This window comes from Platalea leucorodia, assembly GCF_965183815.1.
Source record: "Platalea leucorodia genome assembly, chromosome: 1".
In the NCBI taxonomy this organism is placed as follows: Eukaryota; Metazoa; Chordata; class Aves; order Pelecaniformes; family Threskiornithidae; genus Platalea; species Platalea leucorodia.
This window is the reverse complement of record NC_138823.1, coordinates 167,700,123-167,726,544: the sequence shown is the minus strand read 5'-3', so window position 1 is coordinate 167,726,544 and position 26,422 is coordinate 167,700,123. Positions and strand designations below refer to the sequence as shown.

At 50.3% G+C, this 26,422-nt stretch overlaps 1 protein-coding gene across 2 annotated transcripts in view; it reads left to right on the top strand.

Annotated features, from left to right (window-relative positions):
- Positions 1 to 26,422, top strand: part of SETD2 (SET domain containing 2, histone lysine methyltransferase) — a gene marked incomplete at its 5' end in the record, with an annotated part of 72,890 nt that overhangs the window by 33,108 nt on the left and 13,360 nt on the right. For both annotated transcript variants that reach the window (XM_082305106.1, XM_082305105.1), the window contains 9 exons: positions 76 to 153; positions 461 to 558; positions 2,428 to 2,554; positions 4,158 to 4,292; positions 4,945 to 5,073; positions 9,035 to 9,676; positions 21,090 to 21,138; positions 21,518 to 21,698; positions 25,067 to 25,742. In XM_082305106.1, coding sequence (XP_082161232.1) covers positions 76 to 153; positions 461 to 558; positions 2,428 to 2,554; positions 4,158 to 4,292; positions 4,945 to 5,073; positions 9,035 to 9,676; positions 21,090 to 21,138; positions 21,518 to 21,698; positions 25,067 to 25,742 — 2,115 coding nt within the window. The remainder of the gene's footprint in view (positions 1 to 75; positions 154 to 460; positions 559 to 2,427; positions 2,555 to 4,157; positions 4,293 to 4,944; positions 5,074 to 9,034; positions 9,677 to 21,089; positions 21,139 to 21,517; positions 21,699 to 25,066; positions 25,743 to 26,422) is intronic.

Sequence of the window (26,422 nt, the reverse complement as noted above, 5' to 3'; positions counted from 1 at the left end):
CCTTGCATTTCTGCCTGCTGCAGAGGGAGGGAGGCTGTTTCGCTCTATTTGTTGTTTCTTTTCTTTTCTTTTCAGATAATCGATGCTACCCAGAAAGGAAACTGCTCTCGTTTTATGAACCACAGCTGTGAACCAAACTGCGAGACACAAAAGGTGAGCTGCTGGATCAAAGCTGCTGGCTTCTCACTTCCACCGCCTTGCGACTTAGCAAGCTCAGAGCGAAAAGCATTTCTCCTTTATCTTTATCTCTCTTTGTTTTGGTTTTTTTTGTTGTTGTTGTAACTTAGTGAAATGGAAACAGCTTGCCTTTGAAATGGGCAAGTACTGCTGATCCGGTTAGCAAATTTTAAATTTATCAGTGATGCTGTTTGAAGGACTAATCTTGTTAATTTAAAGCAAAACCAGAGTCAAGCCTGGCTTTTGTAATAAGGGTTGTCATCTTGTTTTTTCCTTGCCTTAGTGGACCGTGAATGGGCAGCTCAGAGTTGGATTTTTCACCACCAAACTGGTTCCATCGGGCTCAGAGCTGACGTTTGATTACCAGTTCCAGAGATACGGGTACGTTTTGGCGCTCTCTGCTCAAGCTGCTGGACGTGGGGTTTTGTCAGCGTTGGTGCAATGAAAGAATCCTGCTCCGAAACAAGCCGTTGCAAAGCCTCGTCTAACAGAGCAGTTGTAAATGGGCTGGAATTCAACTATGGAAAAAGCTACCTGGCTAAACTTTCTTCCATTTCTAACACAAGAGATTGGGAGAGGAATTCCCTGTTGATTTTATATGTCTTTTCCAGTGTCACTTTATTGCCTTTTTGTTCCACTTCGTACCATCTCTGCCCAGTGGAAATTTCCCAGATAATTATCTTGACTGTTTCTTTCCTCTGTCTAATTATTAATTACCCAAGCTCCAGACTTTGCAATACCCTTAAATAATGCCTCTTCTTCCCCACCCACCCCCGTTTTACGACTTTGCAAATACTTGCAGAGCTGTAAAACCCCAGATAGCACGTTCCCTCTTCCCGCCCGACTCCACAAGTGCAGGTGTGCAAGCTCCAGCGTGGCTTTGGCTCCCTTCTCTAAACCCGAGCCTAATATTTTTGTATTACTGCTTGTCCAGGTGTATGGCAAAGTATTTCACCCTCTTTAATGCGATTAGCACAAAACAGCGTCTGACAGGCCTGAAGCAACATGCAGTTATGAGATTAATTGTTGATCCATTTTATAATCCCTAGGTTTATTTTACTGAATAGTTTTTTAAGGAGCGTCTCTTCCTTTTCCTTCTAGATCTGGCCTTATGCAACACTACGGCTCCTGCTATATGCAGAAGAACCAGAAATAAATTTTTAGTTGCATTGTAAAATTATTTGTGCTAATGCATCAGATGCTGTCACGTAGTTTTCTGTTCCTGGTGCCTGCTTGCAGGAAGGAAGGCAAACTTAGCCTCAGCCTTTCTGGTTGCTCTTGCAGCAAGGCCTGTTTGATTTCTAGGCGCGTGGGAATATCTCTAAAGCTGGGGAAGGTCACGTAATATGCAGTCTATGCACCCATAATTTTATTTTTGTCTGTATGTGGCTCGGTGAGAATCATTAGGGTTTAGTATTGTGGCCCTGTTAGGGCCTCTCTGATGGAGAATCGTTTTGCTATAGTGGTTCACTTTGACATCTTGCATATTTAAGTTTAGTCTCGTCTCGCTGGAGTTTCCCAGCTCTGATCTCTTGATGGTCCTTCCCGAGCTCAGGTTCTGCTTCGTAGAAGGTCCTGCGGTGGTTCCCTGGTTCTGACCGCTCGTACCGCACAGCCACGTTCCTCCAGTGGGTTATGCACGTTTAAAGAACCCAAAACCCAACATTCTCCCAAGCAATTGTGGCATATAGTTTAAAATTTATGGTATGTCAAGTAGAAAATACAGAGGCTTCGTAGAAATATTGCCTGACGATAATATAATTGATATCCCTTCTGCTCTTTATCTGGCTGTATATCCATGCAAAAAACCATCTTCCACTTGAATCTTACAATTTCCATGAATCCTCAGCCCATTCTCTATTCTGTTTTGAGCAATAAAATGCAAGCCTTTTTCCTAATGAACATATAATCTTGATTGTATATTCATTAGGAAAAGTGAGATATTGATTGCAATGTGTGGTAAGAAGTTAGCAGAGCCAACGCCTCTACCTTTTCCTTTCTGGTTCTTGACCTCCAAAGAGCCTGGAAGTGAAGCAGGCTTTGGTTTCCAGCTGAGACAACACGGGATCGTGGTAGCCATGTAAGAAATAAAGCCTTTGTTTGAATTTTCAGTGGCCAGAAAGGCCTCGCCATGCAGAGAAATTCCGCTCCCTTTCTTCTGAGGATGCACTTCAGAGTAAGGTGAAATAAGTGGCTGTGGAGGCAGTTGATCCGCTATTAAATTGCTCTCTTGCTTATGCCCACCAACAGCAAAGAGGCTCAGAAATGTTTCTGCGGCTCGGCCAACTGCCGGGGTTACCTGGGAGGAGAGAACAGGGTCAGCATCCGAGCCGCCGGAGGAAAGATGAAAAAGGAGCGCTCCCGTAAGAAGGACTCGGTGAGTCTGATTCTCCCTTGTATTCCTGTTTTTAGTTACTTCTCAAAGTAGCAGTGACCAAGGGCTGACCCTGGGCTTGATCCTCTCTAGGTGAGCCTTCAGGCCACCTCTGTCGTCGTCTCCTGCGATCAACGACTCAAGGTTCAGTCTTGTCCGTGGATGTATTCGTATCATTTTATTTCACAGGGGCCCTCAATACTTGTGTTTTCTTGGAGCTTTAGTTACATCTAGATTTCCTTTCTCTGGGTTACTTAGCGCAAAATCCCACCGGAGAGGACTTTCGCAGGTGCAATATCTGCCTATCAATACTGCACGCTACTAAAAAGCGTACTAAATTCTACGTGGTTTTAAAAATTTGGTTTGTGTTGCGTGATTTTTAAATGTTGGTGAAAGACGGGCAATACCGGCTTCACCGTTTGGGACATGACCTGAAATTTGACAGCTGAAAGGGTGCAGATGTTTGCCATCTCCAGGCTGGGATGTGAAATTTGAATCTCTTAATTGCTTTGGCCTAGAGGTAAGTCAGCTTCAGGAGGGACTTGTACGAACGTGTCCTATTTGTGCTGACTTCGGTTACATTTGTGTTTGCAGATGGCTGTCAATGAAATATGTAACTTAAACCCAGACTTCTTTTTTTTTAGTCTTTTTATAGTTTTTCATGCATGTAATCCTCTCCTGTGAACCTGCTCCCCGCATTGAATTGCAGGGGTGGGCTCACATGGTAGATGTAGGAAACTGCAGAGAAGCCTGAGCGGAGCAGTCCAAAGGAGTTTTCCCTGGGTGCAGACTGCTGCAAGAAACGGGATGGGCTCCTTTTGCTTCCTACGGGATGTAATTGCTCTCTCCTTGAAGATACGAATCTCTCTTCCTGCAAATAAGATTTGTTACCTGCTCTTTTGGGAGAAGCTACCTTTGAAAATGCCGCCTTCGTTTTTATTTACTGTATCGGAGAGTCAGGAAGCCAAGAAATTATTTATAAGTCATTTATAAGTGGTTTTAAAATGGTAATTGGTGGCATCGAGCAATAGGCTAAATTACAAACGTCGATATTTCGGTGTCCACATGGAGAGGAATGCGCCTCTGGTTGTAAAGATTATAAATACCGGTTAGGTGTTTAAAGAAGTAAATCTATCTGCAATTAAAGATAATCTCGTAGTGCACATCTGTTTTCCAAGGTGAAAAGATAAACTTGGGACTGGGAGTGTTTTGGTGCGCACACCTGGCATTTCCTTGGATGTATGCATCTAAAAGGTGCCATTGGCGAGGAGAAACGGATGCTGGAGTCGGGGGATTCCCGCCTGCTGGTGTGCGCCAGCCAGGAGCGCGACGGGCTGCCCTCTGTCCCCAGGATAAGCAGAACTGGTGGGAACAGTGTGCCCTCCTATGTGATTTAAGGTCTGAAAAAACTCCCCGTAACAGGCCAGGTGAAAGAAACCCAACCACGTTGAGTCAAATTAAAGCCGGGCTTCTTTTCCGTATGGGCAAATTGCTCGCGAGAGGCTTCTCCTGGCTCTCAAAGCCCGGGAACGGGTTATCTCTGCCATCGCGGAGCGTGGCACGAGCCTGGCACGACCTGAGAGTTGTTTTTCTTTGGCCGGGGTAGGTGGACGGGGAGCTGGAAGCGCTGCTGGAGAACGGAGAGGGTCTCTCCGATAAGAACCAAGTTCTCAGCTTATCCCGGCTGATGGTTCGGATCGAAACTCTGGAGCAGAAGCTCACCTGCCTCAAACTCATACAGGTGAGGAGGTCCCAGCTGAAGGGGAGGAAACCGCGTCCTGGTAAAACGATGTTGTTGGGAGCTAGAGGAGGAGTGGGAAGGTGGGAGAAAGGCCTGGCACTTGCGCCGGCATCCCAAGCGCGAGCCACGCGGTTCGCTCGGGTTACGGATGGTGCGTAACCTCCGCCCTTTGCTCCTTCTGTAGCTGGTAGGACTTGGGTGGTGATGCAAAATGCCCGTGTCTAGAAGCAAGTCGTAAATAAGGGATTTAGACTGTCAATGAGTAACTTGTTGGCTTGGAAGCATAGCTCTTATCTCCAAGATCATCCTGCGTTTTCACCTCTGACGGTGTGCAGATGAGTTGCGGCCAATTTTCTGTGCAATCCATTATTGTTAAGTTTTATTCCCCAATCCGAGCTGTCCACCAGGTAATGGTTATAGCGGTTCTGCCGCACGCGTTATTGCTCCGGACCCAGCAGTTACGGGCACTTAAATGACGTTAGACATGCAGTGATCTTGGCAGGTGCCTAGTTCTGGCTTCTGCGGTGGGTTTGACAGGTAACGTGAGCCCAGCTGAGCCCTTAGCTGTGTTAGCCTGTGGAAATCAAAGGGTTTTTTTGCCTGTAAGCCTCCGAGCATTCCCACGGACTCTGTCTAACTTTGGCTCACCCAGAACACGCACTCGCAGTCCTGCCTGAAGTCCTTCCTGGAGTGTCACGGCTTATCTCTCCTCTGGATTTGGATGACGGAGCTGGGCGACGGGAGAGGGAGCACCGCTAACAACCTGAAGCTGCAGCTGGAGGTCAGTAATTCCCTCGGGTGTGAAGCTTTCCTGGCAGCATTGCTAATTGCTCAGAAGCATGATGATTTTATTTTTCTGTTTTTTTAAAATATATATATTATATGCCAAGCCTTCCTGAAAACAAACTGCAGGTACCTTAAAACTACAGCCTAGAACTTCTGCTTTAAGGGAGATCCTTAATATACGGAAAGAATTTGCTCTTGTGGTCTTTCTTAGATTTCTGAGTTGGTGACATGAGCCAGACTTAAATAAAGATCGTTGCTGTTTATTCCGTCCTGAAGTGCAGAGGGAATTGGAGGTATTGACGGTCTGAAGTGGAACTCGAGTATTTCTGTTTTCTATATGCGCTTCAGCATTGCACGCAGAAAGACATCTGGAATTTTCCTTATTAAAGACGCTTCTGCAAGAAGGTTGCTGTGCAGTTTGGAGAGGCGGACGCGGTCCTCGATCCCGACCAAGAAAGCAGAAGCCACGTGAGCTCTAGAGCTCAGGGCGCTCTCCTGCTGACTTCTCCCTTGTTTTTCAGAAGCAGTGACAATCCTGCCCGACCCTGCTTCCTTAGCTCAGCACGTTTTTTCTCCAAGCTGGTCCTTAGCATTTCTGAATGAGTCGTGTCCTACTCGTGCCTTTGTCCTCGCTAACACCGTGGGTTCAGGTGTTCCCTCTGAGAAACGGGTGCTGTTGGTATGAGAAAATTATGAGCTGCCTACGTGTGCTTCTATGAGCCTTCAGCTCTTGGGGTGGGATGAGGCTACCTGAAGATTTTTGCAGCCCAGCTCCATATCAGACCTAATAAGACGGCTTCTGCGCTTCTCTCAAAGCGCCCGCGTCACTGGTGGTGAGAGGGCAGCAGGTCTGTCTGCTCAGCAACGTGCCCTGTGGGAGGGCCACCGTTTCCACCGCCTAGTCCTCATCCATCCTTCCTTAGGCAAAGTTTTGGCTGTAAATAACTGGAAAACTTTAGTGCTGTGGGGTTGGGGGTCTCTGACATTAAGTTAGAGCTTGCTGACTTACAGAGTTTGAGTAGATCTACTCATACTTCATCTGCCTTGTGCTGGGCAGAGCGTGTTGTTGCTGATGGGCCGTGTACCTTGTGTACAAGGTATGGATTGATAGAATCACAGAATCATTTAGGTTGAAAAAGACCCTTAAGATCCTCGAGTCCAACCACTAACCCAGCGCTGCCAAGGCCACCACTAACCCATGTCCCCAAGCACCACATCTCCCCGGCTTTTCAATCCCCCCAGGGATGGGGACTCAGCCCCTGCCCGGGGCAGCCTGGGCCAGGGCCTGGCAGCCCTTTGGGGAAGGGATTGTTCCTAACACCCACCCCAACCCTGCCCTGGCGCAGCTTGAGGCCGTTCCCTCTCGCCCCATCGCTTGTTCCTGGGGAGCAGAGACCGACCCCCCCGGCTCCAGCCTCCTTTCAGGCCGTTGCAGAGAGCGATGAGGGCTCCCCTCAGCCTCCTCTTCTCCAGGCTGAGCCCCCCCAGCTCCCCCAGCCGCTCCTCCCCAGCCTTGTGCTCCAGCCCCTGCCCCAGCCTCGCTGCCCTGCTCTGGCCACGCTCCAGCCCCTCCATGGCCGCCTTGGGGTGCGGGGCCCAGCGCGGAGCACAGCACTCGAGGGGCGGCCTCACCAGTGCCCAGCACGGGGGGACCATCCCTGCCCTGCTCCTGCTGGCCACACCGTTCCTGACACAAGCCAGGGTGCCACTGGCCCTCTTGGCCACCTGGGCACCCTGCTGGCTCGTGTCCAGCGGCTGTCGACCAGCACCCCCAGGCCCTTTCCCGCCGGGCAGCTCCCAGCCGCTCCTCCCCACGCCTGCAGCGGTGCCTGGGGTTGCTGTGCCCCCAGGGCAGGACCCGGCCCTGAGCCTCGCTGCCCCTCACCCCGGGGCCTGGGCCCATGGCCCCGGCCTGGCCAGGGCCCTCTGCAGAGCCCCCTGCCCTCCGGCAGATCGACACTGCCACCCGGCTTGGTGGCACCTGCAAACTGAGGGTGCCTCGAGTTTTCCCTCCTGCTGACGTGATGTGGCTTTTCAGTACTTGCAGCCAAAGCAGAGGTGCTTGACAGCTCTGAGCTGACGTTCCTCTCGCCGCGGTGCGTCACTCCGGTGTTGCTGTATGGGGAGGTGCTGCTCGCAGGGCTACAAAAAGATCTTTTGAGACCAAATCTACAGGGACAGAGGGAATCTGTTGCAGTAACTGCTCTTAGGTGGGAGCTGAGCTATTCCCCTTTGGGACCACAGTGTTTTCTTCTTTGGGGTAGGTAGGATCCATCCCACTTGATAGATGTTGGAGCCGTTGCTCTGAGGGAGTCTCAAGTCTGGATTTTTGTATATATGGTGCCTCCCTCTTGCTCCCTGACATATAGGTGCCATGGCACTGCAGAGCTGCTAGGTAGCTCGCCTCCAACTCGTCTTCCATCTCTAGCTTTGTAGAAATCAATGGTTAGGTTAGACTCTGGTTTTCCCCTCGGATAGATTCAGGCACTCAAGCTCATTGATCTCAAACCCAGAGCTGCTCCCCAAAAGCTTCAAGAAGGAAACTGAATTGCTGTGGTAGTGGTGGCTTCGTCTTCGCTCTTGATGCACCTGGTCACGATACACTGTCAGCTTTGGTGGGGCTTCCTGGGTTGGATATATTCTTTTAAAATCCAGGTAATTCTTCACTGAGTTGCAAGTGGGGCTTGGGATAGGGGCCAGATCACACTTTGGGTTTTTTTTTTTCCCCGTTTTTTTTAAAACTGTCATTGTTTTAAGAGAAATGGTCTTTTGGCCGTCAGATGCCCATGGCAGAAATTAATGTAATGCCATAAAACCATCTTCTGTCCTTTGCTCCTGGAGGGCTGGTTTTGAAAGTGAACAAGTCGAAAAGTCCTGTAGAAGGGCTGGCTATCTCTTGCTTCAGAAACGGGGATTTGGGGTCTGGTCTTGGGAGAGAAGTTGCCGAAATCACTTGCTGGATCCCGGAAAGGTTGTGCTCATTTAAGGTCTGGTTCTTCTTTCTGTGCCTGCGATCCCCGTTCCCGCTGACGGGTTTTGTAAAAGGAGTTTGAAGATCTTTTCAAGAACTTGTTTCTCATCTCAGGCTTTGGACACAACCCAGTTGAGGCCAAGCTTTTTGACTGGTCTCCAAGGGAAAGCACTACAGCATGAGCTGTGCTGTGGTCTCTGCCGCTGTGTTGGCTTCATCACCTGGTACCTCCGGGTGTTTCCCGGTGTCTGAAGGAGGATCCCTGCTCCTGGGACTGCCTTGGTGGGTGCTGTTGTGGTACTGGGGGTGCAGGCGCTAGCGGCAGCCTCGTCTTCTGGTGAGGTTAAATCAGCTGGAAGTGGCGCCAGTATCGGAGATGCTCGCCTTGTCTCGTGCTTGGAGGACGGAAGGAAGATCCCCAGTTGTCCATATCTCTTTGTGCGTAAGGTTTAGCTCCACGAGCAGCAAACTGTCTCCCTCCCGCTGACGCTGGTAACGCTTCAGCTTCTGCTGCAGCACAGGGCGCCTCTATCAAGCGAGGAAAAAGCTTTCCCGGTATTAGTTTGCAAACTTTTTGGGGTCAATCTCTTCTGTTTTGACTCCCGATACGTCTTGTTTCTGATCAGGTTTTCTTTCATACAGCCTGTCTAACTGCTGTATCGATTGTCCTAGGAATGAGTATGGCCAGCCGTAAGCGTCTGAGCTCTTTGAAATCAGTTTAATTGCAACTAATTGCTAAATTAGTTAATTGCTAAATACTTGTGCTCACTGGTTTCCACCCGCTCACCGTTTATCGGCTCTCAGCAGGAGTTCACCGCTGCAGTTCAGCCGTGAGCAGGGACGCCGCTATCCCCTCCCCACGACCTGTCACCATCATATTGCTGTTTCAGAGTTACCTCGGGTTGAGAAAAGGAAATTGTGCCAGGTCGGAGACGGCTTTAAATTCTAACGGCTCTAACAATGTGGTTTTTGTCTTTGGGATTAGATTATGAAGACACTGGAGCTCCTGCCTATACCTACCAAGAACATGCTGGAGGAGAGCAAAGTGCTTCCCATTATTCAGCGCTGGGCTCAGACCAAGACGGCTGTCCCACAGCTCAGCGAAGGGGATGGCTACTCGAGCGAGAACACCTCGCGGGCTCACACGCCACTCAACACACCAGATCTTTCCACCAAGCAGAGCGCGGAAGGTGACACGGACACCCCTAAGAAGCTAGTATTTCGAAGGCTGAAAATTATCAGTGAAAACAGCATGGACAGTGCCATCTCGGATACAACCAGTGAGCTGGAAGGGAAGGAGGGCAAAGAGGACCTGGACCAGCTGGAGGGTGCCCCGATGGAGGTGTCAGAGGAGCAGCAGCAGCAGCAGGAGATCAAAGCTGCCGTTGATGCGCCGGTGGAGAGCAGCAAACCCCAAGCTGTGGAGCTGGAGGCTGAGCCTGAAGCAGAGGTCAAGGAGAGCAACGGTGCGAAGCTGGAAGAGCCCATTACGATGGAAACGCCGTCTCAAGACGAAGAGGAAGGCGTATCCGACGTTGAGAGCGAGAGAAGCCAAGAACAAACGGACAAAATTGTGGATGTGAGCGATTTGGCTACCAGGCTGCTCGACAGCTGGAAGGAGCTCAAGGTAAGAGGCACCTCCCGGCAGCTACACCGCCTCTGCTCTTGCTAAGGAAAATGCAGAGTTGTTCGCGGTTCGGTGCAAACGGGGCTAAGTTGTTGTCCTGTTGGTAAATGTTTGACAACTGAGATGGCCTTTTCTATGCAAAAGGGCTTCTCCAGGTGCTTTCTATATATGTCCTTTCATTGCAAACTGCCCTGTACGTGACTTACAGTAGATTTCCAGGCGTCGGTGCGTTGCACGCTGAAAACAGCAGATAATTCAGTTCGGGCACCACAAAGACACCTTAGTCATCCAGTTACTTTTTAGGCTGGTCAGGGGGAGGGCAGCTCTAAGGGACTGAGATTCCCTTCTCAACCGATCAGAAAAAGAGGCTAGCGGCAGCACCACAAGCATTTTTGGTTGAAATGGCCCAGTATCCGTCAACATTGAAACAAATTGACGGGCCGTCTACTCCTAAATTTAATTATCACAACATCGTCAGCGTTTCCTCTCCTGTTAACGTCTGCTTTTCATCTGCAACGCGTAGAGCCTCCAGAAACCGGTCTGTTGGCTGTATTGCGTTCTCTTGATAGTAGTAGTGCTGGGTTAACCTCTGGGTGTTTGCAGTTGGTGTTTAGATCAGGTAAATACTCAGATTTTTGGGTGTTATTTGAGCCTTTAAAGACTGCTAGAGTATGCAGCTGCTCACGGTTTCACTCCCATCAAGGTCTTCCTCAAGCAGATAACCTCTTTAAGAGAAGGGCTTGGTGCTGCAGGCTGCCTTCTCTCCTCCAGAATCAGGCCCCTGTCCCCGCGCAGCGTGAGTGGCCAACTTGGCCGCTCGATCTTCAGCCGACGGCTTTTTTTGATGGGCCATAGGATGACGTTCCAGTACCTCGCTACTCAACGCTTCAGGCATTTCCTGGGGTTTCCTTAGATCTTTGTAAACTCCTCACCCATCTGCTGCTTCTGTAGGATTATATTCCTTATATTCCTTGTATTCTATCTGAGACCAAGAGGGGTGGGAGCCTTTAAGTTGCATTTGCTGAGGATCCAGCAAAGGAATCGAAGGCGCTGCCGTGCTTCTGGCGTGGTGTGGCCTTGGTGGACAAGGTCGTGGAGGGTCTTCTGCCCTTCTCTTAATCAAGGGTCCACGCAGTTTTAATTATTGGAAGTAATCTTTAAGCAAATTTATGTTTTACGATGCATCCTATAGCGAAAGAGTTGATTTACGCCTTGAATTTGATAATGAGTAATGATTTAGAAGAGGCTAATAAAAATAACGGCTGTTACGCGTAGTGCAGCGCCACGTGCAGATGGAGGAGACCGCAGCAAGCTTTGAGTCCGCGAACCTTTGCTTGTGCCGTTCAGCGACCGTAGCCACAAACAATAGCATTTATAAACGTATCTAGAGATTTACAGAAGACTTAAGAGAAATCGTACCTTAATCTCTGAATTTTTCAGAAGAATCAGATACTCTTGAACATTTGCAGAATTTGAGCATAATCATTTGTGCCCTAAATCTTAGTGGGAGAAGAGGTGAGACTTTACTGTACGAACAACTAAAATACGTTTCTATAGAGAAGTTAGCTTGTGTTTCTTCTTTTTTTTCCCCTTCTCTCTTTACCAAGTGGATCTGTGATACATGGTTTGCTAGATTTTAATTTGCAGACTCCTGAAATTTGTGTGGGCCTCACGGTTTTCTGTATTGAAGCGACACTGTCAGGTTGAATTTCTGGTTAAATTGAAACAAAGTCCTTTTCCATCCGTTGCTGATCCCTGGGATTGTTTAAACTGAAAGCTAAGCCAGGTCTTAGTCCTACACTGCTTTGGAGATGGACTCGGTTTGGACTGCCCGGATCCAGTCTTGGGTTTGCAACCAGACGTGTTGACTTCCAGGATCACGTGCTGCGGTGTTTAAACTTGAAACAGCACAGGAAAAATGTTGAAAAACACTACTGAAAAGTGTGAAGTTTCACAAAACGAGTGTCTCCTCCAAAGTGTTGGTTTGAGACCAAATTTGATCTGACGGTGTCATTTTATCACCAAGGCTTGTGTTTTCTCTGGAGCTTGGAGGAGCTCAGCCTTGGGTATCGAGAGACCTTGGCTGAAGCCCGTGGTCAGGCTGTGGAGTCACGACCCGTCCCAGTTGCTATTTAAGATGTGGATTCACATCCTCTCCGTGTCCTTATTAATTAACCTCGGGTGATTGCAAGGATGCTGATAGCCTGATGCAGCGCCTGTGTTTGGTCGTAGGGATGGAGCTGCATCTCACAAGCCCAAGCTTTGTAGTAACCACAGCAAATCCAACCCAAAAGAGCAGAATCGTGCCGTGGGGCTGTGAAAACTCATTTTTCTTCTGTAAAGCATTCATGGGGAAACCGTGACCTGGGGATGCATTCTGTCCTGGACTTAATCATGGCACTAAGAGTTAACTGCTTCTGTCCGACTCTCACCTGTTGAGATGCCACCGTAGGCCAGGCCGGAGGTGGCCGATGTCTAAAAGAAAAGACTAAGTTGTCAGGGCAGTGCTTTAGATGGAAGGGGGATGGATAGTCACCTTGGAACACCCCATCACCCCAGTGGCAAGAGAACCAGGTGCCTTTTCCGGCAGATCCAAGCTTTTTAAAAGCTGGGTTTGTTTTGCTTGGTGGAACATCTGCAATAACTGGCATTGGATGGGGGGGCGGGAGGGTCTGAAACCTCGTAACTTAAGCTATGTCCTCTCCAGTCTTGCTGATGACCCCCTTGTAATTTCAACCATTTCCATCTAGCTTCTCAGGGCAGCAAGGAGCTGACCATGTGTCTCCTTTTCTCAACTCCATTTTCAACTCCGTGCTGAAGAAGGGAGAGGACATAGCGTGCATACGGTGAAGAAACGGGAAGATGGTTGGGAAGCTGGATGATGCATGAGCAATATAATAGGTGAAAAGAGGACAGAGGTGGTTAACTCATTGATGCCGACGTAATTTTGGTGCGTCCATTGCCGGCAATGGACGTCGCTCCGGGAAAATCCCAACTCCTGGCATGAAAGGATTAAGTGAGCTATCTTTTTCTATACCTCTATACACAGGACTTGTAAGTCCTCGGCTTACAGGGCTCCTACACTCCGACTCCTTGACCCGCGCGGAGTGTTGGCCGCTGCTACATACCCATCGCAACACACACTCACACTCCCCAACGGGGTAAGTTTTCAGCCTGGGCTTGTGCACGCTGTTCCTGCTCTCCGAGGAAGCGGTGCATATCTTCTCCCATGCTGAAAACTCACTCTGGGTGGCAAAGGCTGGTTGGTGGACACCCAGCAGGGTGCAGGTGGTGGTTCAACATGGTTCTTCCAGGCGTCTTAGCCCGCTCCAGCCAGAGGATTGTGCCCAGGTAAGGCTCCGTGGACTGATCCATACAGCCAGATCCATGACGGAGGCGACATGCAACGTGATGGCCAACAGACCCGGTCGGTACTGTACCCTCTTGGCATCACCGGAACAAGCAGTAGGGTCAGCACTGCCGAGCATAGCAAGCTTTTCTCAGCATCCTTTTGATGGCTTACGTTTCAGTAGCTAAGGCTGAGGGGCAGGAGAGCACGTTTGGCTTCAAGTGTAGCACGTGCTTTAATAGCATTGGTGTTTCAGGGTGGTCTGGCCACTGGGGTTTCCTCGCCGTTTAGCCCAAAGCAGGACCTTGAGGTCCTGCAGCTCCGCTACCCAAGCCATAGGCTTCTTGTGATGACCCGTTACACGTCTCCAATCTGTCCCGTAGCGAACCTGTGTGCTCTGTTGACCGACTGATGCCGCGTGAACGCAACCGGCACAGCAGCGCTGGCTGCTGCAGAACGTCCCTCCATGCTAGCGTGGTGCGGGTGCCGCTCTGCTGCAGGTGGGACCGAGCTTTTGGCATCTTCCTCCACCCCTGGACGGGCAGATGGTGCTCTCACCTTCTGGGGAGGGGGCAGGTAGGAGTTGTAGCTGGGGATCTTGCCCTTATGAGTTGGAGAAGATCTTTTTTTTAAGAAAAACCTTTTGAAAGAGCCAAATGTCTTAGGTTTAAAAGGTTTTAGTTGGACACTTCTGGCCTCACAGGTATTTAGCAGTGACTTGGAGTTCAAGGCTTAGGTGTTACCCCAGCTTTGGCCAAGGTGGTCTTTCTCTTTTGCAATGAAAACGCGCATTCCATGAACTTAATTATCAGCCTGAAGAGGCATGGCAGAGCCAATGACCCAGGCAAGCTGAGCTTTCATCTTCCCCTGAGATAGTCTTTCCAAATCACGTCCGATACATCTTGATAGGACAGCCCCTGTGAAGCTGCTCTTGCCTGTCCTGTTCCCAGACCAGCCGTCCTGGAGCGCCTGGCTCTCGCTCCGGCATGCACATCGCATGCTTTAATTAGGAGGCTTATAATTTGTTAGAACTTACAGCAAGAAATAGTTTACAAAAACAATAGGCACTGGTGAGCGGCCAGGCTGTTGTTTGTGGTGGTTTTTTTTGGCCTTCAGGCAGGGATGTCGTGGCGTTAGTCCTTTCTCTTGCTCTCCTCCATCCCTTGGCATCGTGCTGGAGCTTCATGCTGTTGCAGAGGGGGTGGGGAGCTGCAGAGGGGAGAGAGAGGAAAGGAGCATCGCAGGAGGGAGGAAAGCAAGGACAGGGACACCCAGCCCTGGCTGGTGGAGCATTGGGTGTCCAGCCTGGTAGGGGATGGATTTGGTTGCGTGGTGTTTCTTCAACAAATCAACAGCATAAGTTCAGAGTGCTCCAGAGCAGAGTTAGGTGAGACAACGCGGTCTGCAGGTCGTCTTGGCTTTGAGCGTGTAAGCCCTGCCAAACGCTCTTGAGCTCCAGAGGGCTGCAGGTGGCTTTCCAGCTCTATGTCCAGGCGTGGGGTTCATCCCCTCAGCCCCAGGAGAAATGTGCCAGATCCCCAGTTGGGTGACAGAGGTTTCGAAGCGTGGGTGTGCGGCTGGGTTGGCGTAGAAGAGCGGTCACCCCTTTGCCTGCTGTGCTTGCATTGGCATGAACACAAGATGAGCCTCAACCCCGTTGGGCTGTTGTTTCCCTACACCCATCATTGGTGTCCATTGGTCTTCTCCAGTTTAGTCCCATTAAATCAGAAATAAATGGCAGATATCTGGAGAGCTTGGTTAAATGCGCTCTTCCTTTCCTACTGCTGCATCCGTTGAGTCTTGAGACCGCTCTGCAGCTCTCGTGCCTCTCCCAAGCCAAGGATGGTTTGTGGCTGCAGCGGGACAGCCTCAATCCCGGGGTGGTTTTTTTTTCTTTTCTTTTCTTTGTAACAAACTTGTATCACTTTTCTTTCTGTGTTTAATTTTCTGTGCAACTCATTAAAAATTGTTCTGGAAGGTAGAGAGCCATTTGGACTCTGTTAGCGGCGGTTGCATTGATTTAGCAGTTAGGCACGCTCAGAGCCGGCAGCTTCCGTTTCCAAAAATAAAATAGGTTTTTCTTCGGAGTTCCCCCTGGCTTGCGTCTGGTTTGACCACCATCTGGTTTTCATGGAGCAATTTTGACATATTCCTCCGTTCGTTGCTGGCTCAAAGGCTCGGCTGCCTCCATCTTCACCAGACCGATGCTGGCGGCTCTGCAGCCCGTTGGGTAGATCCGTAGCTGCTCTCCAGCAGGACGTAGCTCGCTCCCCGCTTCGCAGTTATCTTGTATTTTGAGCCGCCTGGACCTTCGTTAGGGCAATCCCATTTGATGGGACGGATCCTGCCATGGGTTCACCCGTTTTCCCCCGGCAGTGCCTCCTGTCCCTGCGGTCACAGCCGCGTCTTTCAGAGAAAGATGCTTTCTCCTCCCGAGGGAGGGCAGATGCTTTCTTGCCCCTTGCACGTTCAACCATCTTTGACCTCAAAGCTTAGACTCAGTTATCTCTATTGAGTTGAAATCGCTGTATGTCTTAGCTTCAGCAGCTGCGCTTTCAATGTCACGGTGAACCTAAAGCAGGAGCGGGCAGTGCTGTGTTTGCCAAGTCCACTTACTCAAGGTGGCCCCTGGCCTCCTTCTGTTCCCATTGACCCTTTTTCCAGTAATTTCCCATTGCACGTCCTGCTATTTAATGGGACAAATCTTTTGGGGCAGGCTGGTCTGGCTTAGCTCTTCCCTCCGCTTGCCTGCGGCGTTGTCCTTTAGCTGTCCTGGCTGGTTCATCCATCGTGGCTCGGTGGCTCCTCATCACACCTTCTCATCCTGATGGCACCACCGCTCGGGCCAGACGCGGGGTGATTTTTTTGGAACGTGCTGCTCTGCGGCGTGTCTGAGAAAGAGCTTTTTGGGGGGGTGAAGCAGGAGAAAGGAAATAAATAGAGCAAACCTATTGCTGGTGGGTGCTTTTGGGTCTGCAGAAGCTGCCCTCGTGGTCTGCTCCTTCCCGCACGAGGCAGTAAGAGGCAAAATCATCCCTGCCGCTGGACGGCGGGTAAATAGCATTATATAGGCTTTGTTATCCCAGCCGGCTCCTTCTGCGTCCCTCCCCACCCCAGACGGTGAGCTGCTGCCTTGTGGCTTTGCGTTGAGTTAACAACATGCTAGATTTGGGGTCTTTTGATCCATAGCAAACGTGTAAATAAATAAGAACAATTAAAAAAGGGCGTATTTACAGACCCTTAATGCCTCTCATCACGGCACATGTGAGAGCATTTGCAGATGCTTTGAACTGCACGTGTTTGCTGCGTTGTGTTCACGCTCCATGGAAAAGCAAAATAGGTATTTAAAAAAAAAACCACAACCTTGGCCAAAATAACTTTTTTTTTTTTAACCTTCAGCAGCACTTTTGAAGTGGTTTTGTCTTGTGAACAGACCACAATGGGGTTTCTTATACTTTCATTTATTTCACCAAAGGAAAATATATTTTCTTAGCCCACGGGGCACATGGGTATTTTTTTCCTAACGCAATAAAAGTGGGATTCTCAAGCCTGGGCTCTCTCATTAAATCCAGTGCTGGAGGTGGACACATTGCTAACGAGTGACGCAATCTGCTGCGACCGGGCAGGCCAGCGGGGACAGCGGTCGATTCATTTGCAACCAGCTCTATTTTATTTAGAAAATGAACATTATATAAGGTTGAGAGTCAAGTCGAGCTAAAGCTTCGCATTTCTCAGCGCAGGGGAGCTTTAAATACCCACCTAGAAGCAGCCTTCACTGCCCTAATAAGAGTTTTATGCATCTTTTTCTCCCCTCTGCCTCATCTGTGCCCTAAATTAAAGGATATTTTAGTGTTCAAGGGCAGCTGCCCGGCGTTTTTCCCCCCGAGGCGTCGAGGTGCGATGGGTGCATGTGGCATCGCATCGCGTACGAAGCATTATCGGCCTTCAGAGGCTCTCGTGGCCGGGGAGTGGGGACGTGGGGAGGTGGCTTCACCGAGGTGTTGGCTTTGCTCCCTCTCCGGTCCTAGGAAAGCACAAATCCTGCCCTGGGAAAGCCGGGATCTCGGCACACTCCACCAGAACAGCTTCTCTGTATAGCACTGAGTATATCTTTTATGAATTAATCGCCTTTTTGGGGGGTTGCAGCTGCAGCCACCATCAGGGATGCCCTGGATTTTCTCTCTCCGATTTGGTTTCTTTGGTGTTATGACCGTACCGGTCGTATTCAGCTGGAAAATAGCTGGTTCATCACATTCTGCTTCAAATAACTGGGTGTTCTTGTGAACTACTCTATTACTTCAGGAAGGGAACAGAGCAAGGGCTTGCTACGAGCTGGTATTAAAAGAAAATGAGCTTTTTTCCCCAGCTCCCAGAATTTGGACAGTCATTGATGCTGTAAAATGTCTCTCTACAGGATCATTGGCATCACTAATATGATAAAGTTTCATTTACGCTTTGAGCGTCAGAACGTTTCAATTAAAAAATACAATCGAAAACCCGGTGGCACTAATAAAACTCATTTCGTAATCTGTAGTGATACACAGTTATTTAACAGGACGTCAAAATACGTGTTGCTGCGTAAGCCGGTGGCGTTTCACGAGGATGCTGTGCTCCACGGCGGCAGGCCCAGCCCCAGCGTTTGCAAGGCCAGGACCCTCGGGAAGTTTTAATTTTCCTTCCCAACTCCTGTCCCTTTTTGTTAAGTTAATGGGACGCTGCTGATGAGTTATTCCTGCTGACGTGGGTTTTGGGGTCTAGCAAGACGTAGCGTGCCGTCCGTATATATATGAGCAACGGTTTCTGGCTCAAATAACTTGAAGTTGCGAAGAAATACCTATCGCCTTAGCAAAATGCCTTAGCAAAACGCACTTTTCTGCGCTTGCTGTCTTTGAGGCTCCTCTTCTCCTCTTTCTCCCCGCGGTGCCGTCTCAGCCTGGAGCTGCAAACAAGGCACGGAGCAAGCGGCGTAACCCCAGGGCTGCCGGTCGGTCAGAAAAGCAATACGTAATTAAAAGTGCTGTAACGCCTCCTGTGATTTCCAGTGGCAAAGCAGCACCTTTTCTTCAGCAGTGACTGCGTTGTCCCGCTTTTGCCCGGGAGGCCGGTGCGGGTGACAAGTTGGTGGCATTTGGGGACCGAGCCAGCGTGGGCAAAAATCGTGGGGGCAAGGGGCTGTGTGGGTGCAGCTGAGAGGTCGTTACTGCAGATAATAACGATGGAAAGTAAACACGGCGGGGGTTTAATGCAATACATGTAAAGATCAGCCGGGATGCTGAAAGGGGGTGATCGGAGGATGCCCTACAGACCCTTGCAAGGCCAACAGAACCTGGTTAAGAAAGCAGCTGCGTAACGTAAGCCCCGCAGGTCAGCAGAAAACGGCTCCGGTTTGCTCTGCCAGCAGGCTTGGGGCTACGCGAGGTGCTGCTCAGGCTTCTGAACCGTGACCTGCCTTGAAATACGGGCAGAAGAAACACGGGTTTGTTTGAAATGCGTGACTTCGTACCAGGAGTCGTGCTAGCATTCAGATATTAGAAGGTGGAAATGGCTGCAAGGGATGAGTAACAGCCTGAGTGCGTATGACGGGGGATTCCCTCGGTGCTGCGGGTGGGATGGGGCACGAAGGGGACCAAAATTGGGTAGGAGCTTGGTGGCACAGCAAGGGCTGGGCTTGGGGGTCTTGGAGACGCAGAGGCGCGTTGGGTGCGCATCGTAACCCGCTTGGCTTCGCGCCCTGGGTGCCCACCCGGCGTTAAGGCGGTGGCTGCGGGCCCGGCCCCGCTGCAAGTCCTCCTCCCTGCTCTGGTCCCCACCGATCTGCTGCCCCGCGGTCAAGGGGGGGTTCTCCAGGTTGGCATGGCTTGGGTTGAGCGGGATGGGCACGGGCGGCACGCCTGGGCTCCAGACGGAAAGGGGTTGGGAAGGGGGAGCACTGGCAATGCTTCTGCGTCCTGCCCCTCTGCTCTGCACTCTCCTGACCTGGTTTTCCTGCTCCTGCCTCTTTTGATCCATAGCAAACGTGTAAATAAATAAGAACCATTAGAAAAAGGCGTATTTGCAGACTCCTAATGCCTCTCATCACTGGAAGAGGTCACGGCACACGTGGTAGCGTATTTGCAGGTACTTCAAATTGCACGTGTTTGCTGTGTTGTGTTCGGGCTCCATGGAAAAGCAAAAATATTTAAAAAAAAATTAAATACTTGGCCAAAATCACTTTTTTTTAAACCTTCAGCAGCACTTTCAAAGTGGTTTTGTCTTGTGAACAGACCACAACAGGATTTCTTATACTTTCATTTATTTCACCAAATATATTTTCTTAGCCTGAAACATGGGGCTAAGAATGTATTTTTTCTTTTATGTACATACATATAATATAAATATATTTTTCTTAGCTGAAACCTGGATATAAAAAGCCACTGGGTGCAGGGGGGCTGCTTAATGCATGGGAAAGGTGAGTTTCTTTGGTAGTTGCAGGTTACCTGGGACGTGGCGCTTCTTCCAAGGGCTGTCCCTGTGCCTGAGGCTCAGCCGGGTGATACGGCTTGATTTGCAACGGAATCATAGAATCATAGAAAGGTTTTAGGTGGGAAGGGACCTCTCAAGGCCATCCAGTCCCACCCCCCGCCGTGGGCAGGGACATCTGCAACCAGATCAGGGTGCTCAGAGCCCCGTCCAGCCTGGCCTTGGATGTTTCCAGGGATGGGGCATCTCCCACCGCTCTGGGCAACCTGGGCCAGTGTCTCACCACCCTCAGCACAAACAATTTCTTCCTTATATCCAGTCTGAATCTCCCCTCTTTCAGTTTAAAACCATTCCCCCTTGTCCTATCGCTACAGGCCCTGCTAAAAAGCCTTTCCCCATCTTTCTTATAAGCCCCCTGCAAGGCCACAATAAGGTGTCCCCGCAGCCTTCTCTTCTCCAGGCTGGACAACCCCACCTCTCTCAACCTTTCTCCATAGCAGAGGTGCTCCATCCCCCTGATCATCTCTGTGGCCTCCCCTGGCCCCGCTCCAACAGCTCCATGTCCTTCCCGTGCTGAGGACCCCCGAGCTGGATAAGAAGCAGGGTGCGGAGCTGGCTGCCGTAGGAGAAGGGGTGGTGGGCGTTGGTAGCTGATCTCAGCAGCCTTCAATAGGTGCTTGGTCGAAGGGGTTTACTCGGACCTGGGAGATGGCCTCCTCCTCGTTTCCCTTGGGATGCTCCGATGTCAAACGTTGGATCTGGGGAGCATCACAGAAACATGGTGGACCCTGTCCCCGATGGGGCTGGAGGGTGCTGGGAGAAGCCCAGGGATGGTCCATGGGAGCCTACGAGAAGGGTGAGCAAATGATGGCTACCAGCACGGTCTCTATTTCGCCAGCGTGGTGAAACTGCGGCTGTCATAGAATCATGGAATATCTCAAGTTGGAAGGGACCCATAAGGACGATCAAGTCCAACTCCCTGCTCCTCGCAGGGCTACCTAAAACTGCCTCGAAGACCGGGACGGGTACAACGGGAGGTCTTCAGGCGCTGGTGGTAGACAGGCACGTCACCGCAGTGTCGTTAGAGGACAGGTCAGATGCCTGTGTTCAGCTCTGCCAGGGCAGGGATCGGTGGCCTTAGACACCCTGACAAACCGAGACCTAGGCTGTGGTCGCTGTGGGAACACCAGGGCTGACAAAAGAAGAGGTAGAAAAGCCCCATTTTGCACCTGGAGGGTAGCTTGTTTCATTGCAAAGATCGTTTTTTTCTCGCTAATTCCAGCAGAGCTGCAAGGTCGGGTGCTGGTAGCACGTGGGCGGGATGGCCAGCTTAGATCCTGCAACGCTGCCTGGGGCGCTCGGCCCCAAAAGCCACCTAAACTCCTCAAACACCAAATGCTGATCAGAGGCAATATATAGAAAGCACCACAATAATTTGCCTAAACCCAGAACTTTGCTTTAAAAGACCCTTTTTTTTTTCATTTGTTTTAAAATTATGATTGAATTGTTATTAGTGCCGTGTTACGATCCCTGCAGCCCCGTAGATATTGGGGTTGTTCTTGTGAGTAGCTGCAACTCTGACGCTGCTTGTGGCTTGCTTTGCAGGAGGTGTACCGCATCCCGAAGAAGAGTCAAGCAGAAAAGGAGAACAGTGGTATGTATTCATGTTTTCCCATGTATCCCTCCGCTCCTATGAAACCACTTAATTTTCCCAGTCCGGGCCGTCAAGAGATGTTCTGCCTTCGTAGCTCGGCGTTCCTACTCCTTGAAAACAGCTCCTGTAAATAGGGAAGATAATCTAAGCAGTGGGTGATGGGAAATGTAGCCCTGAGGCTGATACGGGGCAACCTCTAACTTGTTTGAATGAAGACTGTTGATCAGGAGTTGGACTCGATGATCCTTGTGGGTTCCTTCCAACTCGGGGTGTTCTAGGATTCTGTGATTAATAGAAGCTACTGAAACTGCAGGAGGGGAGAGCTGGAAATACACGGGATTATAAAAATTCTCTCCCTTTTACCCGTTTTCCCCACCAGCTGACCGTGGGAGAGAGACAGCTGGCCACAGGGATCAGACTCCTACTCCGAAGAACCCCATCCTGAGCAGAGAGCGGGATCCCGAGAGGCAGAGCCAGAGTAAAGAGAAGAAGAGACGGAGAGACTCGTTGTCCCCTCCGTCCTCGGCGTACGAGCGAGGAACGAAGAGGCCGGAGGACAGGCAAGTTGTCTGGCAGCAATGGTGGCAGGGCTGAGGGTCTGGCCGCTGGGCTGGGAGCATCGGATCTGTGGTAGTCCTGGGTAAAAATGCTGGGAAGAACGGTCCTGGTGGTCTTTGAAAACACCCAGGGATGGGGAAGGAAATTTTCTCCTGGAGGAATCCCATGTACATGGTGAGATGCGTTCCCTGGCCAGAATTGGGTGGCTCCTTGGTGTTAGGTGGCCTCTCCTCTCGGGTAACCTACACCTTCGTCTTCAGATAACCGACACCTTCATCTTCAGATAACCGACACCTGCGTCTTCAGGCACGTTTTGGGAATTAGATGGGTGACGAGGGGGAAGCTATATCCAGCTCTCAGGCAGAAATTCGGGATGTAGCCCTCTTAATGCAAAGAGGTCTTCTGAGTCCTTCAAAACCCATTCCCTTCTTCTCCTCCACCTACCCCCAGTGCGCTTGGGGATTATTCGAAACTTAAACCGCGAGCGTGCCTGTGCAAGCACTAGCAGTACCCAAGCCAAACAGGATTCCTCACGCAAAACAGCTTCCTTGACCAAGTGAACATCCCCCAAAAGCGCTGAGCGCCAGGAAAGCGGTCCAGGTAGGTACGAGCCCACCGAGCTGGTGCCGTGTCTCCTGCCTCCCCCGGGAATGGCGGCATCACGCTGCCGTGGCTGCAAAGGCGTCTCTTAAGTTTTAAAGACCTTGCGGTGGTTTTACTTTGTGTTTCTTTTTTGCGGGCGCTCCGTTGCCCGATGGATTCCCACCTACCCCGCGTACTTTTTGCAAGTGATGGATACAAGGGGGTGTGGGGACTTCAAATTTACTTACGTCTTATTAAAAAAAGGATTTTTCAACACAGATTGTCTAGGGAAACAAAGCATGAAGTCTATAAGCTCCAGTGAAAGTATAAAATACTTGAAATTAGTGTGCACAGATGCTGAAGATCAATCAGAAGATAAAAGCAACCCATTTGTGTCGCGGTAGCACGAGTTGTGCCCGTCCATGTGAAATATTTCTGCTGACCAGGTCTGGTGGGATGGATGTTTAGGAGTAAAGATAAGGGCTAGATAACTGAAATGTAGATGTCTTTTGTCTTGATGAGTTGGCCAGTTCAAGGAACAAGCAGAAAGAGAAAATATTTTTAATTATTAGCCGTTCTCCCAGATTTTAAGTGAGAATCGGATCAGCGCAATGACCCTGGCAGCCACCCAAAGCTGCTCTTTCCTTTTCCTATAGACTCAGACCATGGCTTTTAGAGTGCCCGAGCCTGTGCCGGCTCCCGGCGTCATTCCCAAGCGTCCCGCGAGTGTGCGGCCGGGCACAGCCAAACCCTGCCGGCGGCCGGAGGAGCGAGAGAGGCGACGGTGACGGCAGGGCTGGTCCAAGGCAGCGCACGAATCAGCGGCTGCTTGGTACCAGATGCTCGTTTTCCTCCCTCGAAAGTTGCGTCTTAATTAAGAGAAGGAAAATATTACACGTCTTGTATTTCAGGGAGACTTCAGATCATGTTAACGGCAGTAAGAATACCAAGGAATTTCCTTTCAAGAAGTCAGTTTTCTGTTGCCCCTCTTAAATAGGATCTAAAGCCACTTAGTAATTAGGGAACAATTGGTGGTGAGTCAGCCAGACGAGGAAATTTTTGTCCTCGTAGTGAGCTCTGCTGGGAAAGTTTAAACCATCTGGATAAAAAAATAAGACGTAAATCTATAATACTGTAATTAGCCATTTGGCGGATGGAAACATCACCGAGGTCTGGGGGTGGAAGTGGAGCTGAGTAATGGCGGTGTGTCAAGAGATATGAAGGAGGATGGAATAAATAATGAATTTTTTGTGTTATTTTAAATAGAACAAACTCTTTTGCAGGCGAGGAGTCTCCTGCTCTGGCTCTTCCCTCCTGCGGCCGGCATCCTTGTCGGTGAGCGGCGCTCGCTGGGAGAAGGACCGGAGTGCTGGCATCCTTCTTTGGGGATGCTCTCCCAGTTCTGACTCTCCCCCTTTGTTATATGAAAGCTTTCATAAGATTTCATAAGATTTCATAAGATTTAATAAGACAAATAAAATAGGTGGAGAGAGGAGCAGAGTAAATACAAGAGCATCGCTGGCTTGCTCTGTGCTAAACCCTCCCTTTTCTTCTGCCCGTCCCTTCACGCCGACTGCCTCTCGTGTAAACTCTCCAGGCAGTGCTAGGAAAGACTTTAATTATTGAAATTGGACTCTTCACGTCAATACGGTTCGCATTAACAGATCCTTGCAGCTACTCTGGGAATGCGAGGAAACATCTTAAGTGTATCTGTTGGTAGCAATGTGCTTTTGATATGTAAATGGAACGCATGAACTTAAAGTGAGTATATAGAGAATATACTGGATGCTTTGTAGAATCCATTACATTAGGGCTGCAAAGCATTTTTGCTTGTAATCCCTGTTTTACCACACTCGTAACTTCTCAAAATATCCACCTTTGATCTCAAATTTTCCATGGTTGAGGTCTGATCAAAGTCCTTAGGCTTCCCCCCTGCCACCCCCCCCCCCCCCCCTCTTTAACTCCTTGGAAAAATCCCTCCAGCTGCTCTGTGTCTTGGGATGAAAATTCTTATTCGTAAAAAAGAATTAAAAAAATCCATCCACGCTTTATTATTTTTTAAGCTGAATCTGTGGTCTGGTAAATAGCATAACTCTAAACAGAAACGTGCTGTTTGTAATTCCCTTGTTCTTCGTCGTGTCGGCAAACGCGCGGTGTCTGCAGCTCCGCCAACGCGGGGGGGTCCTTAGCCAAGAAAGACGGGGTGCTCTCCCCGTCGCTGAGCTGCCCGGGTCTTCGGGGGTGAAGATGCTGTGGTGTGAGCTGCGCCTTCTGTTTGGAGAGCCTCTTCCAAAACCCTTCTTCCTTGGTCCTGCTTTGGGAAACCGTGGCAGAGGGTCTCCAGCACGGGTACCCAGCCTGTTCGGGGGGCACCCTGCTTATGCCGCCCTCTCCTCCGGTTCCCTGTGGCCCTGGAGACATTGCCTCCCCTCTCCAGGTATCTCGGTGCTGCCCAGCAGGTCCTCCAGACTGCTTCTGCTGCATCTTTGCGTCTCCCTTAGCTTCAGCACTGAACTGAAGCTGATAAATCCAGTGGGACTTAGCTCAATCTGCCCTGGCTCCTCGCTCGTGGATGAGCAGGACCGGTTGGGTGTTCCTCCTCTCTCTGAGTTGCCAAGGTTGGTCAAGCAGCTGAAAACAAATGAATGTTTTTAGGAATTGCTGCTGCTGTCGGGCATTTGGGCCCGCCCAGGCCTGCCACCGTTGGTGGTGGCTCTTTTACTGCTGGAGCCCTGGACCTGCAGGTTTCTGAGGTCTCACAAAGCCTTTTCTTTTCTTTCTCTCCCAGGTATGACACACCAGCGTCTTCGAAGAAGAAAGTCCGGCTTAAGGATCGCAACAAGCTGTCCACAGAGGAGCGCAGGAAGCTGTTCGAGCAAGAGGTCGCCCAGCGGGAAGCCCAGAAACAGCAACAGCAACTGCAAAACCTGGGGATGACGTCCCCCCTGCCCTACGACTCCATGGGCTACGGCACGCCCCACCACAGCTTTATCGGCTACCCGCCTGGCTACCCCATGCAAGCCTACGTAGACCCCAGCAACCCCAACGCTGGCAAGGTGCTGCTGCCCACGCCCACCATGGATTCAATGTGCTCGCCGGCGGCGTACGAGCACCCGCAGACTTTGGTCGGGCACACGGTAGAACCAACCCTCACTACGCCTCAGCCGGTACCAGTAGTCCAACATGTAGCAACGACGATGGAGGTTACGACTCCGCAGTATGTAGCACAAAGCGACACCGTGGTCCATCAAGAACCCAACGTGGCCGTCCTGCCCGTGGCCGCGCCGGGACCGGTGCAGAGCCAGAGCTACGGAGTCTGGGATTCCAGCCAGCAGACTGTAGCTGTACAACAGCAGTACTCGCCAGCCCAGTCCCAACCAGCCATATATTACCAAGGACAGACCTGTCAGACCGTTTACGGTGTGACATCCCCCTACTCGCAGACGACCCCACCGATTGTACAGGTAATTTCCATTTCAGGCACAGCGCGGCACGAAGCGCCCACAAAACGAAGGGTACCAGCCTGGTATGCTTTGCTCGCTCTTTGCCAGTGTTCTTAATGTGAGAGCATCCTACTTTGCTCTAATATGAAGCTGCAGTAGCACTTCTCAGACAACTTCCCATCCAAGAGTCGGAGAAAAGCACATTTAGGCAGGGTATTTTCCATGTGCAGTCGCCATTTATCGTAGTTGTTGGGGCCGAGCAGGAGTTTACAGCTTGCAGAGATGTTTTTTAACCTGTTTATAAAAGTTACGTTGTTTTTTTGATTGTTGATTCTGGTGAACGGATATTTCTGGGTAAGAGCTTCCACTGTCACTGACCAAGTAAGCGGTAAAACGTGGGACGTGGTTTAGAGGTGGACCAGGCAGTTAGGTTAACAGGTTGGACTCGATGACCTCAGAGGTCCTTTCCAACCTTAACGATTCTATGATTCAATGAAAACCTGGAGGTGTGAGCTCGCCTTCTGTTGACTTTTGGAAGCAGGGTCTGGAGCTACCAGCTCTTGTATGACTTCAACCAACCAAAAAACCCAACAGATCTACCTTCTTTATCTGTTTCCTCCGAATTACACGTCCCTTTCCATCAGGCTCAGCCTTGAGCTCCGAATGACCGTGCCGAAGTGCTGTCTCCTTCTACTTTGTCG